We start from the raw sequence: 15032 nt of genomic DNA, 5'->3' as shown, positions 1-15032 counted from the left end.
GGGCAATGTTTAAATTAAAAATTGCCGAGGTTCCATGACTATAAATGAGGGAGATTTTAGTTTTCTATGAGGAAGAGAACACATATTGTAATTTGTAGAATTTTTTTTGTTATCGAGGCTCTACCGTATTATCGATGTTGAAAATCGATGTAGAATCTCGGAAATCAACTGTCTTCTAGGACCACTTAAGCAAATAATACATTTTCGAAAGTTTTAGAAAATATTTCTGTTTTATGGTCAGTATAGACCGTGTCGTCTTTAATTAAAATTTAAGTTTTTGTTTCGGGAAGACTATTAAACTACTAATTTGCCTAACAAATTACTAATATCTCTTATTTTCGTAATTCAGTGTAAAATAAACAAGTGAAAACAAACAATTGACTGAGTTAATTGTTGAAATACCATGTATAGACAGTGTTGATGACGCAATCGTCTGTTTTTTAACGTCACGTAAATAACAAAAGATATCCACTTTTAAATAGCCACACACACATAACTGATATTCCTATATTAATACATACTATAAAATTTAAACAGGTAAACAGTGATGTTTAAAAAAAAACCTTTCAAACAAATGTTCTTTATTTTTTTATAAGGAATATTTTTTATATTTAAACTTTTGTTCAATCTCTAACGGTTTACAAGATGGTTTTTGAGTTATCGTGTTGACAGACAGACGGACGGACGGACAGACAACCGGAAATGGACTAATTAGATGATTCTATGAACACCTATACCAAAATTTTTTTCGTAGCATCAATATTTTAAGCGTTACAAACTTGGGACTAAACTTAATATACTATGTATATTTCATATATACATGGTATAAAAAGAACCATAATTAAAATGGAAAGGACTAATAGAGGTCGATTCACAATTCATCAAATACCAATGTCATGATACACAAATCGCTAAAATATTAGATATCATTTATACATCTTTTATAAACTTATTTGTTTCAAATTTCGTTATTAAAAAAAAATTAGGGCCAAATTTTTAAATATGTTTTCAAATTTGAGAATAACATAGTTCAAGGTTGTATCTAAGGTGGTAGAGAATCTCTCCTCCAGGAAAATGATAATAAATGTGTTACTATTTATTTGTACAAAAATTAAACTTGTAGTATCTCTGCTCAAGTTGTAGTATTCTTTGACTATAGAGATAATTTTAAAATTTCCACTAAATTTCAAATCAGGTCGATAATTTTATAAAAAAATTTTTGTGGGTTAAATATTTTTTTTTACGGTAAAAGTTCTACTTTTTTTTTATGAAAATATCGTTCCAAAGATTATATAGTTAGTTGTTTGTATGCAAATGTATATTTATGTACATGTATTTTTGTTGAAAATTGTTTGAAACAATTTTAATTTAAAATTTCAGGAGGATGTAGTACGTGTGAAAGCACAACATTGTTCCACATTTCCTACCGATCAAGTGCCTCAGCCTGTTCCGAGGGTAAGGGTGTAATTCATTGCTACTTTCAATGTGTGAGTTTATTTTCTAATTAAAACTAATAATAATTTTTAAAACGATTTTAGGACACAATCGTTTTAACAAGAATGGCAGCTCCGACTGATTTCCGTGGCGCCGCCTGCCTGCCTCAGAGCGCACCCACAGTACAAGCACAAGTTAATAGCACAGGATGTGTAATCACCTGTGATGACTGTACTCAAGCAACCTTCTATCAATATCAACGTGGGCCAATGTGCCCCGTGGACCCCCGGGGGGATCGAGCTGGCCCCCTTGTGGCCCTACAGCCCCTGTCTGTGATACCCAGCTCAAGTTGCCCCGCCTCCGCCCGTCCACTATTAACCTCAAACCAAATTGACAGTATGTCATCTCTCACACCCTTGACTACCTTTAAAACACTATTAAATCCCATTTTTAGCATCACTGCCACCTCTTCATTTGTTTCAGTATATTCGTTCTCTGTGACTTCATCCAAATCAAATCAACAATCCTTTTCTGATATTCCTATAAATCCTGTTATCCTTTTCGGCGGCAGCTCTATTCTTAAGTCTAATAATAAGATGCAATCTGTGAACGTTAATTGTAGTTTAGCGGTAAATAAATATAAGGGTAATAAAAATAATTTCTCGAGCGAAACTGCTGTTACCGAACCAAATACTACTGAACCACAACGTAATATAATTGTAGAAGCGGCTGAAGTCGACGTAACTAGCACAGGAATAGACAACGTCGTCACACAGCCAAACAATAATTCTTATAATAGTGTTAAGTTGTTAGAATTAGTTAATGTTAAAAACGTTAATAATAATGGTGCTTTAAACCTGTTCCCGAATGATGATGATCAATATAAAGCAAATCAACTATATATTCCTGATATAGACATTCCCGTCGTATTATTATTGCCAATTGTCCAGGGTAACAAGTACAGTAATTACTACCCACCCAAATGTAGCTTTAAAAACAATACAAAAAAACTGTTTGAGATTGATGAATACGCTTCGAATTTCGCTGAGTCTGAGAGTAAATCAGGGATACATCAACAACACACCATTACTTCCAACGATATACAGAGCAATACTTGCGAGAACCACAACGATTTTATCTACATGACGACTAAGCATACCATAAATACTACAATGAGTATTAACAATGCAATAAACAATAATTTAATTAAAAATACCAATACCAATGTTGTGGCTTCATTCAAAGCTGCTAAACACCGTCACCATGACCAATATTATACGTTTAGTCAATTGATTGAGCAACAGAATGAAGCACAAACCAGGGAGAAACAATGGATACGCTTACATGGAAATGGAAGACGATTACGTTTATGTGGTGGTGGAGAAAGTTCATTGAATACAGGTACATCCGGTTGGGGTACACCACCAGCAACTAATTCAAATAATAATAATGCAAATAATTCAACTGGTTGGGGAAGTACTCCTGCTGCACAAAATCCAAATAATCAAAATAATTGGAATAACAATTCAACTCGTAATAATACCACTGGACCAGGACAAGGTCCACCTAATTCACAAGACTGTAAGTAAATGAAAATATTGCTTTCATATCTTAAATTCTTTCTTACAAACATTTTTGATGTATCTCATTTATAATTTTTTTCAAAAATTTACGACGGTTAAAAAAATTCAAAATAAAAATTTGATTTGCGAACACATTTTTGGAAAATACACTCTCAAGCACAGAGATTAACTAAAAGATATTTCCTATAAAAACGATGAGGCTAGTTAAAAAATGTTAACGATCAAAAAAATCGCCCAATGTATACAATCCAATAGTTTTTTTAAATGTTAAATAAATAAAAAAAATGGTGTCCGGTAATAAGATACTTTTGGCCCACTTTATGGACGAAAATCGAACTTTAGTTTGTACGAATATGATATTGTTAAGAACAGGCAAATATTTTCCACCGACTTCCATAAGAATATAGTAAAGGCGAAATCGATTCCTAGTTCAAATGCCTTATTTCCTCTATAAGTTAATATTTAAATATTTTTATATTTTTGGTAGAAAAATCTCGCTTATAAAGGATACTCGAAAAGTCGAAAATATTTTATCGTTTTAACAGAAAAAAATCTTGTACCCGATAACAACAAAAATATTCGCCCAATTTAATTAATATTTTAGCCATACTATTAAATGATGATCTTTTACATTTACCAATGGATCCTTATGAACTCAGATTTTTCTGATTAAAATTCTTATCTGATAAATTATAAAGATTCATAAAATCATTTTTAGATATTCTTAGATTTTTAACAATAAAATATTTTTTAGCATCAAATACAAACAAAACCGGAAATTCAAACGCAAATCCATCACAAAATGCGAATCCAAATCAACCACCGACATCTAACACGGCTGGTAATCAAGGATGGAATCAAAATAATGCAAATAAAACCTCTACTAATGCCGGACCAAATCCTACAGGTCCATCAAATCCGACAAATACAGTAGCTCCAACTACAACTTCAACTAAACAACAATTGGAACAATTGAATTCTATGCGTGAAGCGTTGTTTAGTCAAGATGGTTGGGGTGGTGTAAGTATTTATTAAAAAATTTGTATTTTAATCATATTTCACATACATTTATTTGAATGTCGTTTCTCCACGGGCCTGAAGACACTGTCAAGTGATATATACTAGTTAAATAAGGGATCATAAGCTAGAAATTCGGCTATATTCCGTTCGTGCCCGCTTTGAGTATTTATATCAATACATATTAGCTCAATGGCCATATCCAGATATTTTTAGCCACAATCTTGTCTATATGATGATCTTTTTCATGTACCAATGGATCCTTATGAACTCAGATTATTCTGATTAAAAAATTTATCTGAAAAATTTTGCACAACTATTTTCGATCGTTTAATTCATTAAAATACCTGTTTTTGATCAAATTTGTTTTATTTTAGCAACACGTTAATCAAGATACAAACTGGGATATACCATCATCTCCAGAACCTGGTCAAAAAGAGGGACCAGGTGGTGCACCTATTTGGAAACCACCTGTAAATAATGGTACAGAACTATGGGAAGCTAATTTACGTAATGGTGGCCAACCTCCAGCACAACCAGTACAAAAAACGCCATGGGGTCATACACCAACCACAAATATAGGAGGAACATGGGGTGAAGAAGATGATGTTAGCGATTCCTCAAATGTATGGACTGGTGTTCCGAATAATCCACAACAATGGGGTGCTCAAGGGCAAAATAATAGTAATGCCATGTGGGGTGGCCCTAAAAAGGAAAATGATTGGGGAAATAATGGTACCGGTAATAACTCTGGATGGGGTGATCCTAGAGCTGATCCACGTGCTGCAGCTATGGATCCACGTGAAGCAGCAATGCGACCAACATCAATAGATCCCCGAAATTCTGGAACTGGTGCTGCTGATCCAAGAGAATCTATGAGAATGATTGGCGGTGATCCAATGAGAGATGGCATGCGTGATCCTCGTGATTTACGTGGTATTCCAGATATGCGTGGAGATCCACGTGGCATTTCTGGTCGTTTGAACGGTGAAGGTATGTGGGGAGCGCCTCCACATCCTCCTCATCAAATGAGCCATCATCAACCTCCTGGAAAAATGGTTGGACCTGCACCAAATGGTATGTTAACAATAGATATATCAGATACTAGACCAAACTATTACTTTTTTAGAATACCTACTTTATCACTTAGAAAAAAGAAAAAGTCTTAATTGATTTTCTACGTGTTATAAGTACTTATGTATTCCATTCTTAATGATGATAAAATTTCTGCCTAAAATGAATGACGCTGATTAATTTCACTTCCTTGGATGTCTGATAACAATTTAATAACAAGGATTTTAACGAATTTATTTATGATAGTTACTTTAAACCGTTTTAATTTTTTAGGTGTAAATCAATGGTCAGGACCGCCACCCAAAGAAATAGGGATGACTAATAAACAATCTGGTTGGGAAGAACCATCACCTCCATCTCAGAGACGAACAATGCCAAACTTTGATGATGGAACATCGTTGTGGGGAAACCCAACTCAACAACCAAATCGTATGCCTGGTAAATATTTCATTGCACAGCCACTGCTTACGCTTTTCATTAATCATTCCCCCACCTTTTTAAAAATATTTATTGAGATTTAACATTATATAATTTCATCTTTTCACATTTTATCGTAAAATCAAAACGGTAGACAGATCTTGCGCATTTTAATCATAAAGAATTGCTTTCTCGAATAGATTCAAATGGTACGAGGAGTAAAGTCCCATTGCGAAACGATCCCTTCTTTACGTTATCAAAATGAATTTTTGGCTATAACCTTATCTAATTTTAGTGTATCGTGAGCTTTACAAATCAGTAATTTTACATTTTTAATAAAAAGAAGTTAAAAAATTTTATATCTCAATAAAACCTTATTAAGATTAACCACCTCATTGCTTGCATTAACATCCGCACAAAAACATTTTTCACAGCCTCAGGCAAACTATCTCATTGGACAGACTTACCTTCAGGAGGACCAATGGGTAACCGTGGTGGAAATGCTTGTCCACCAGGAATGGTTGGCAGTAATCGTAAACCACCAACCGACGGGTCACTGTGGGGTCGTAACGGTTCATGGGGTGATGATGCACAACAACATTGGAGTGAAGAAGCATGGAATACAAAACCAAAAGCTCCACCTGTTGCATGGGATTCAGAAATCGATTGGAATAAACCAGGACCAAAACTTACCAAAGAACATGTATGGAATAGTAAACAATTCCGTCATCTTGTAGAAATGGGTTACAAAAAAGAAGATGCAGAAAATGCATTACGCTTAAGAGATATGAACTTAGATGATGCACTAGATATTTTAAGTCCATTACGTCCGTCTGTTGATACCTGGCGTAACAGTACTGGTGGATCAGCCAGTGCAGTTGGAGGACGACATGATGAACATGGATATGACCATGCTAATGCAGGGCCTTATGGACAACGATTTGGGCCTGGCGGGCCAGGTCAAATACAATTTCCTCCTGTAAGTATAAAACTATTTTCCTCTTATTATTCAAATTTGTTAATTTCAAAAGAGATCTCGTTCTTTGTCTATTTTTGTTTAAAATTTAGAAAAAATTTAAAATTATACTTTTGAATGATGATAACCATTTAAATTTTCGTTGATACTGATGATTTTTTAACTTCCTTGGATGTCTGATCTTTTTTTAAATATTTGAATTACGTTAAATATATAAATAATTCAAAATTGATAATTTAATTAATTTGTTTTCATTTTTTAAGGGTGGAAATGCACCTAATTTAATCAACAATATGAGTGGAAGTGGTGGAAATCCATCAATACCATCCATTAATAACATGTCTCCTGCAGTTGTCCAGAAAATATTACAAGCAAGTGGAGGTGCAAATGCTGGATCTGCAGCGGTTACTAATATACCTGGTTATGGTGCAACAGGTTCACAAGCACGATCACAACCACCACCAGCACAATCTCAACCAAGTACTCAACAATTACGTATGCTTGTACAACAAATTCAAATGGCTGTTCAAGCTGGTTATTTAAATCACCAGGTAATAAATCATGATATTAATTTTCTGTTATTAAAATATAAAAGACTGGTATTTAGACCGAAGATGGATTGGTACATTGATCCTAACAATTCACATCAAATGTTGATATTGGTTCAAAGAACATTTTTTGTCTCATCCGACATTTTCACCTTTACTTCGAAAAATAACGATTTAATGATTGTTTTTTAATTCGGAAATTGAATCTGATCGCCATTTGTAATTTTATACTAATGATAAATAATACAATTAATCTGCAACTAGATAAATATAGATAAATAAAGAATACAAATCTGGACTAGCGCAAGGCAGACTGTTAAACAAAAGTTAACGTTTTCAAGTTGAAGGTAAAGTAACTAACCATGCTTTATTCCTTTTTTTGTTGCCATGATTTTGTTTTGTATTGATATAGTGATAAGATTTAAGAACAAAAAATTCAAATCCTTTTATTTCGAAGTAAACGTGAATCAAAATTATGGGAGTTGGCCCAAATTGATGTTTGAAGAAATCTTCGAACAATTAATGTGAGTTACACTAAAATTAGAATTCCGATCCATTTGCGGGTCAATATAATTATTTTAACTTTAAAAAATTTCATTTTAAATGATGATAATCATATAAATTTTTCATTGATACTGATGATTTTTTAACTTCCTTGGATGTCTGATTTTAAATATAAAAAAATATGTTTTAATATATTTATTTAACATATGATTGAAATTGGTATTTTTATTTTTGCAGATTCTAAATCAACCATTAGCTCCACAAACATTAATTTTATTAAATCAATTATTGCAACATATTAAATTGTTACAATCATTGATGAATCAACATAGCGTCTTTCAATCACAAAGTTCATTAGGAAAACCCAATTCTCAAGCAATACTGCAAGTTACCGTTAATATCACTAAAACAAAACAACAAATTACTAATTTACAGGTAATTATATATTTTTTGAGATAGATAAAATGTGTGTACATCATTTTCTATTTATTTAGGATACACTCAAAAATAACACTTTTAACAAAAACCGCAACTTTAAAAACAACACTTTAAGTGATGATAACCATACAAATTTTCGTTGATACTGATGATTTTTTAACTTCCTTGGATGTCTGATTTTTAAATAATTTATTTCATCAATTAATTTGTTAAGACTTCAAGTAATCGATAGCAAAATTAAAATAAAATTCGTTTCAGAATCAAATTGCTGCCAATCAAGCATTGTATGTAAAACAAATGGGAGGAGGCGGTGGTGGAGCTGGTCAAGATTTCTTCAAGACCAACATGCATGATCCAATATCAGCTTTACAAGGAAATTTCTCTGATTTGTCATTAAACAAAGAACCACCGGTAAAAAAACATTGATTTACAAAAAATTATAACAATCAGTGATGTGCCACGTATTTAATACGCCAATTCTTTACGGATTATTGAGTTAACATGTAAATAATTAATTCTTTTACATTATTTATTTACCTGATCTTGCTAAATTGCGTTTTAAATTTTTTTTCAATGTATAACATATGCAGGAAATATAATTTGAGAAATTTTTACCCGACTTAATCACTGAACAGTGTGTCATATTGATATAGATTCGAAATATGGCTAAGATATACTGTTTTTGTTTGATAAATTTTGGAACAAACAACGAACTCTGGATTAAAATTAGTCCGTAGTCCGAAATTTTCAACATTCACATTAAATTGTCTTATTTACAAGTAAAATTAGTTATTATTCATAGTTTAGAGCGATTTTTTTTATCACGTTGTATGTCTTGGTTAAATATATTTTCTTTATAATCCTTCGAATTTGTTTAGGATGTTAAGAATTAATATTGTATGCGTAAACGCCATCACTGTTTAAATTAACAAATGCAAATTTGAATCACTAATCATATTTTTTAGACTTCATACGCCCAATCATCCCAATCACGATTACAACAATGGATTAAACCTGAAAAAGAAGATACCACTGGTGAATTTAGTCGTGCACCAGGCTCTATTGCAAAACCGCCAGTAGCTCATTCGTCACCATCAATGAATCTTGGTCTTGGTCAAAGTGATGGGTAAAATAATTTTACTTTTATATTTTTATTACTAATTTTTTTTTCTTATGTTAGAAAGGAACCTAGTTACACTTGTTCGTTGCTTTTTATTTTTATAGTTCCGTAGCTAAATAACAAAAAACAAGTTTAATCTTAATAATTTTCTATGATTAAAACAACGGATCCAATTTATGATAAGAAATGAATTCCAAACATTGATTATGAGATAAAATTATTTAATAAATTCTAATAAATTGATTAAAATTTGAGAGATATTTTAATTTGATATTATTTTGTAGACCGTGGTCTACTGGTCGCTCAAATGATACTGGTGGATGGCCTGATTCAGGAACTGATGGTCCTGACGGTGCTGGAAAAGATGCATGGCCTTCGGCTCAAGCATCACCTGCTACATTCTTAGATGTAGTTCCAGAATTTGAACCTGGAAAACCATGGAAGGTATGCTATAACGTAAACAGATGGTAAACTTGAAAAGTGAAACACAGGACCAAAAAAAATTTTATATTTATTTTTTAATTGTGGCATGCGTTTTGTAAAATGTATAAAAACTGTCCACAATTTGTATTTATATATGGGCTTCATTTATAAAAAGAAATAGTGTTCGATTAAGATTATGAACAATGTTGTTCTTATGGGAACCGTTGGTTATCGAATATTTTTAACAGGTGTATGTATTACAGCTTTTGGCATGGTCAAGCATGCTAGGTGGTCAATTTGTGTTCTCTTTAAATGTAAGTTCATCCTAAAATTCTTTAATCGTTTACTGGACATTATTCAGGGCAATCAGATGAAGAGTATTGAAGATGATCCAACCATTACTCCGGGAAGCGTTGTACGTTCACCATTATCATTGGCTACAATCAAGGATACTGAAATATTCAGTGCTCAACCTCCATCTACCGTTCCATCAAAAGCATCGCCTCCTGTTGAACCATTAAGCATCTCTTCTTCTACATGGAGTTTCAACCCAATCTCAACTACTTCATTTACCAGGTATGTAATTTTTTATTACGCTTCTGTAGTTATCAAAATGAAATTAAATAATTTCTTCTTTTTAGTCCTTTAAATAAAATTGGAGCTACAAAGGGTACTTGGGGTGATATTACACCTCAGCCAACGGCCAATGCAAACGAATTATGGGGTGCACCAGCAATGGGAAAACGTGGTCCACCACCTGGCCTTGTTAAAGGTGGAATTGGTGGATCAAATGCTACCACAAATGGTTGGAGTGGAATTGGTGGTGCTCGATCAGCCGCCTCGGGCGCTTGGGGCTCTGCAAATTGGGGATCTTCATGGCTTCTTTTAAGAAATCTTACTGCACAGGTATTTTATTTTTCTTGTTTTTATATAACTTACACTGGAACATAAAAATTTTATATATTTTCCCTTTTAGTTATTAAGTTATTTGGTACATTTTAGACTGGCCTAGCTTAGATTGATGCTTCAGAAATAGCGGTTCTAAAATTGAATAATAAATCATTTAACATCAAATCATATTTAATTAAGAAAATATGCTCTTATACTTTTAAATTTTGACCCCCCGACAAGAAATTTCTATGATTAAAAAAAACGGATCCAATTGATGATAATAAATGAGTTTCAAACGTTTATATTTTATGAGAGTACTGTAAATAAACCACAACTAAATAATTTTAAAAATTATTTAAATTAATTTTCTAACAATTATTATTTTCTCAACAGATTGACGGCTCTACACTACAAACATTATGCAAACAGCATGGACCTTTACAAAGCTTCCATCTTTATTCTAATCATGGATTTGCACTTGCAAAATATTCATCTCGGGAAGAAGCTATCAAGGTAACGCATCATTTTTATACCCTGCTTATAAATGAAATACAATAGAGTGTCGATAATCGGGCCTCCATGAAAACTGGGGAAGTTTCGATTATTGAGATTGAATGGAAAAATTCATTATAAATAAAATAAAGCATTGAAAAAACAGTATTGGAATGTATGTATTTAAGCTAGACTGTACACACTGCATAAAAAACGTCTTATTGTGATGCTATTTTAGAATCATAGCAATGAATATTAGATGTATATAGAGAGCTGTATGGAAAGTTCTGGTGGACGAAAATATTCCTATTACCAGACATTTGTGATTATCGAGACTCTAACTGTATATTAGAATAAAGTTTAAAGTTTGTAAGATTTGTTTAAAAATATTTTAGGTTGTAACAAATATTTTGATACAAGGGTTCATAAAATGACCTATTGAAGATCTATTTGTTAAAAATATATTTAAGGTAGTATCCAAATTTTGGTACAGGGGTCATAGAATCACCTAAGTAGTCCATTGCTAAGAATATTTTAAATTTCCATAAATTTCTTTTTATGTTTTCTATGATTTTCAAAGCTACCTTCACTTTTTTTGGTATAGTACGACTTTAGAAATAAGTAAAGACAATTTGGGTAAATGTTTTAAAGACTTCCAATGATTAAAACAACGGATCCAATTTATGATGATAAATGAGTTCCAAACACTAAATATGAGAGTAAAATTTTCTTAAAAGCTCGTTTATATCCGCTGCTAATATATTCTACTAATTATAAAATTTCCATGTAATTATAGGCGCAAACTGCATTAAACAATTGTGTATTGGGTAACACAACAATTCTTGCCGAATCTCCCGGCGACAGCGATGTCAACACATTAATGCAAAATTTAGCACAACAAAGTGGATCTAGTGGTGCTGGATGGCGTGGTGGTGGTGGTGGAACAAAAGGTGCTCCCGGTGCCAATCTAAATGCTGGCACCGATACATGGGGTAACGCATGTTGGCCACCAAATCCAACCCCAACAGCTAGTTTATGGGGGGCACCTCCATCCACCATGGACAGCGATACTCAACGAGCCACACCATCAAGTCTAAATTCATACCTACCAGGAGATTTGTTGGGTGGTGAGTCCATGTAACAATTATAAATTAACAATCCTGTAAATAGTGATGGAAAAAAAAGTTTAAAAATGTTGTAAAAGTTTTTATATCGAAAAATTGTGTATGAATAGAGGAATTTTTCGATTGAAAGCTTTTAGGGACCAGCTTGTAAAAACATAAAAAAATCATGATAATGCATTAATTTTTGTATAATTATACAAATTCTAATATTTATGCAAAATATTTTAATTAATATTATTAAAATCGATCCTAATAATATATATTTAATTAATTAATACAAATATTTTTAAACTTTTTTTTTGTATTATCTATATATTTATAAAAACAAAAACAATTGCAAGTATTTACCTGTAAAAAAAGACGGACAATAAAATAGTCCAAAAAAAAAATATACTGAATACTCGACCATATAATTAGTAGTATTGACGGCTGCTTAAAAATGGCCTTCTTCAATTTTATTATTTGTGATTTAAAAAAAAAAGGCTACGATTGTAGTTAACGAATGACTAAAAATAATGTTAAATAAACCAATTATTTTATTAGTGATCCCATATATACATTATTTGTAGTCAATCTCTGGACTACATCGTATTCCATTTTTTAAAAAAATTATATATTTGGTGATATTGTATATTGAATGTGACTTGTTTAAGATTAAAAATCTCCACTCCATTGTCATGTCATAACAGAAATAAGATAAATGACGATAGCGGATGAATTGATGATGGCGATTTATATATACAACAAAAAAAATTATAAAGACTGAAATAAGAGCTGATTATATAATTTTGTTCATGTTTTGTGAACACAAAATATTATCGAATTGTATTTTATAATCGCAATCATTTTTATTAAGTATTATTTAATTATGTAATCTCTACCAATCATCATTTTATTGTATTATAGATAATTAGCAGCTCAATTCAAGACTCTTCTCCATTTCATAGCATATTAATTTAAAAAAATGACATGACATGCGTATTACAAATATATACGACAGTTAAATGGTTGTGGCTAGAAAACACTCCGATGCGTTTGCACGTTTTTTTAAAAACGGACGCACTCTTTGTTAATTTACCATCCGCATACATTGATAACCTTGTCTTTTTCTTACAGAAAAGTACACAAAGAATGTTAAATTTACAAAGAGCTCGTTCTCACGGAGTATTAGATAATCACCACGACCCTTATTTCAAAATAACATCACACATATAAATATTATTTATCTCACATTGCATTTCTACTTATTTTATGATGATATAAATGTACTTTGCATATCACTTCGTGTGTACTGTTACGATACTAGTCAAGTTTTGTTCTTCAAAATATTTGAAAGGGAAATTTTACTATCTTTGTTTTTTTTTTCTTTAATTATTATTATTATTATTATTTAAATATTATTGTATATTTTGATAGGGAAATGTGTGATAATTAATTATGTGACGAACATTTATCTTAGCTACATCACTTTTAAAAACAGGTGATGGAATATGCAAGTGTTGCTAGTGATGTCGTGTGTGTTGATTCTTTGACGTATTTTATATTCTAGGGCGATATATGACATTCTAAACCACTTTTTTAACTATATTCTGTACTGCAAAATTTCGAAAACAATTTAGGAATGAACGATATATATTAATTCATATAAATCTTGTGACTGAACGGTGCATTCAATGCTCGTGATGATTTTTTCCAGCTCTCTCTGCCTTAGTATCAATTATGTTCAAGGTAATCTTTATTGTCAAACGTATCATGAATTTGGGAAAATTAGCTGTAATAAAATTGATTTCTACATTGCAATGAATTCAATGCAATGTAGTCGCCTTCGTTTCCGTACTTCGAATATTCTAAAATGTACAGAATTAACCATTATTAATCATTTATGACTAAAATAAATAAGCGTTTCCAATTAAGACGCGAGTGTTTCATGCCGACAATAAATGGGAAAATATCGAAAATTTTATTATTCTTATGGTCAATTGTTGGATTTAAATTTTCTTAGTTCCTAATTGTTGATTTTAATATGCGTAAAAAACAATATGTGTTAATCAAGGAATGTTCATGTATCGCTCAGATTATTATCCAAGTTCAAATATAATTGATTCTATTATTCAGATAAACGTTGTTAATTTTATATCATGAATCATTCCATGATTTTAGAAAGTTGCATCAACGTACATATATGATCACGAATTTACTGATGGATGCGCACAGACTTAATTAAAATGAGTTCAATGTGTATTTATTTGAAATATACGTATTTTATTTATTCAGAACACATTGTCTAAAACAACTTTCTAAGAATTAATAACATCGGCTTGATAATAGAAACTTTTCTTAAAACAGTAGCAATCAGTACTTCAGTTCAAATTTTTTTTTAACAAGTTCAAAATGTGATGATTAAGTGCTTCTGTTATGCACTTATTTATTTGACTGATACTTTCTGCTATGACTGACAATTGAGATTTGTACAGGTGTGTCCAGAATTGAAACTTCATAAATATATTTCAGTTGGAAAAAAAATTTTTAAATTACAACGATGAGAGTTCAAATTATAATTTAGTTTCTTTTTTTTGTTTTTTACACATGACTAAACTACAACTGTATTTTTTTCCTCTTTTTTTATTTAAAAAAAAAATTTTCTCTGTTTTTCACCAAATTAAACGTATTATTAAAAAAATATTATTATATAAAAAAAATATATTTAAAACTATTATTTAACGAAAGTTAATTTCTTGTATTTTTATGTGCCTGGTTTTCAATGTTTAATTAATATTTAAAAAATAAGTATGTTACTATTTTTAAAATTGTACCTTAAAACTAGTTATATTTTGAAAGTCAGATTATATTTGCTATTTACATATTTGTCAATAATTATTATTATTATTAACTTTTAATTTTTTTTTTAATTATTTTTTTTTTGTTTATTCTCGCACAAAAGAGTCCAGTGTTTTTAATTGATATATAATATATATATATTATTAATGTATG

The 15032-nt window shown here is 31.2% G+C and overlaps 1 protein-coding gene across 6 annotated transcripts in view; it reads left to right on the top strand.

The window, feature by feature from the left end:
• The window catches only part of LOC123296720 (protein Gawky), a 28358-nt gene extending 13786 nt beyond the window's left edge, over positions 1–14572 (top strand). For 2 of the 6 annotated variants that reach the window (XM_044878323.1, XM_044878322.1), the window contains exons 3-18: positions 1381–1455; positions 1539–3015; positions 3772–4037; positions 4412–5111; positions 5382–5546; positions 5960–6504; positions 6765–7052; positions 7791–7988; positions 8250–8402; positions 8957–9117; positions 9396–9555; positions 9896–10110; positions 10176–10440; positions 10819–10938; positions 11714–12044; positions 13158–14572. In XM_044878323.1, the coding sequence (XP_044734258.1) occupies positions 1381–1455; positions 1539–3015; positions 3772–4037; positions 4412–5111; positions 5382–5546; positions 5960–6504; positions 6765–7052; positions 7791–7988; positions 8250–8402; positions 8957–9117; positions 9396–9555; positions 9896–10110; positions 10176–10440; positions 10819–10938; positions 11714–12044; positions 13158–13216 (5178 nt within the window). In that variant the 3' untranslated portion in view covers positions 13217–14572. Of the gene's footprint in view, positions 1–1380; positions 1456–1538; positions 3016–3771; positions 4038–4411; positions 5112–5381; positions 5547–5959; positions 6505–6764; positions 7053–7790; positions 7989–8249; positions 8403–8956; positions 9118–9395; positions 9556–9895; positions 10111–10175; positions 10441–10818; positions 10939–11713; positions 12045–12947 lie in introns of all 6 variants that reach the window. The other 4 variants (XM_044878326.1, XM_044878325.1, XM_044878324.1 and 1 more) reach the window with 4 other exon arrangements.
• The last annotated feature ends 460 nt before the right edge of the window (positions 14573–15032 follow it).

Source organism: Chrysoperla carnea, chromosome 3 (assembly GCF_905475395.1).
Source record: "Chrysoperla carnea chromosome 3, inChrCarn1.1, whole genome shotgun sequence".
Taxonomy (NCBI): Eukaryota; Metazoa; Arthropoda; class Insecta; order Neuroptera; family Chrysopidae; genus Chrysoperla; species Chrysoperla carnea.
Note: the sequence above shows the minus strand (reverse complement) of the source record. Positions and strands in the feature narration are given on the sequence as shown.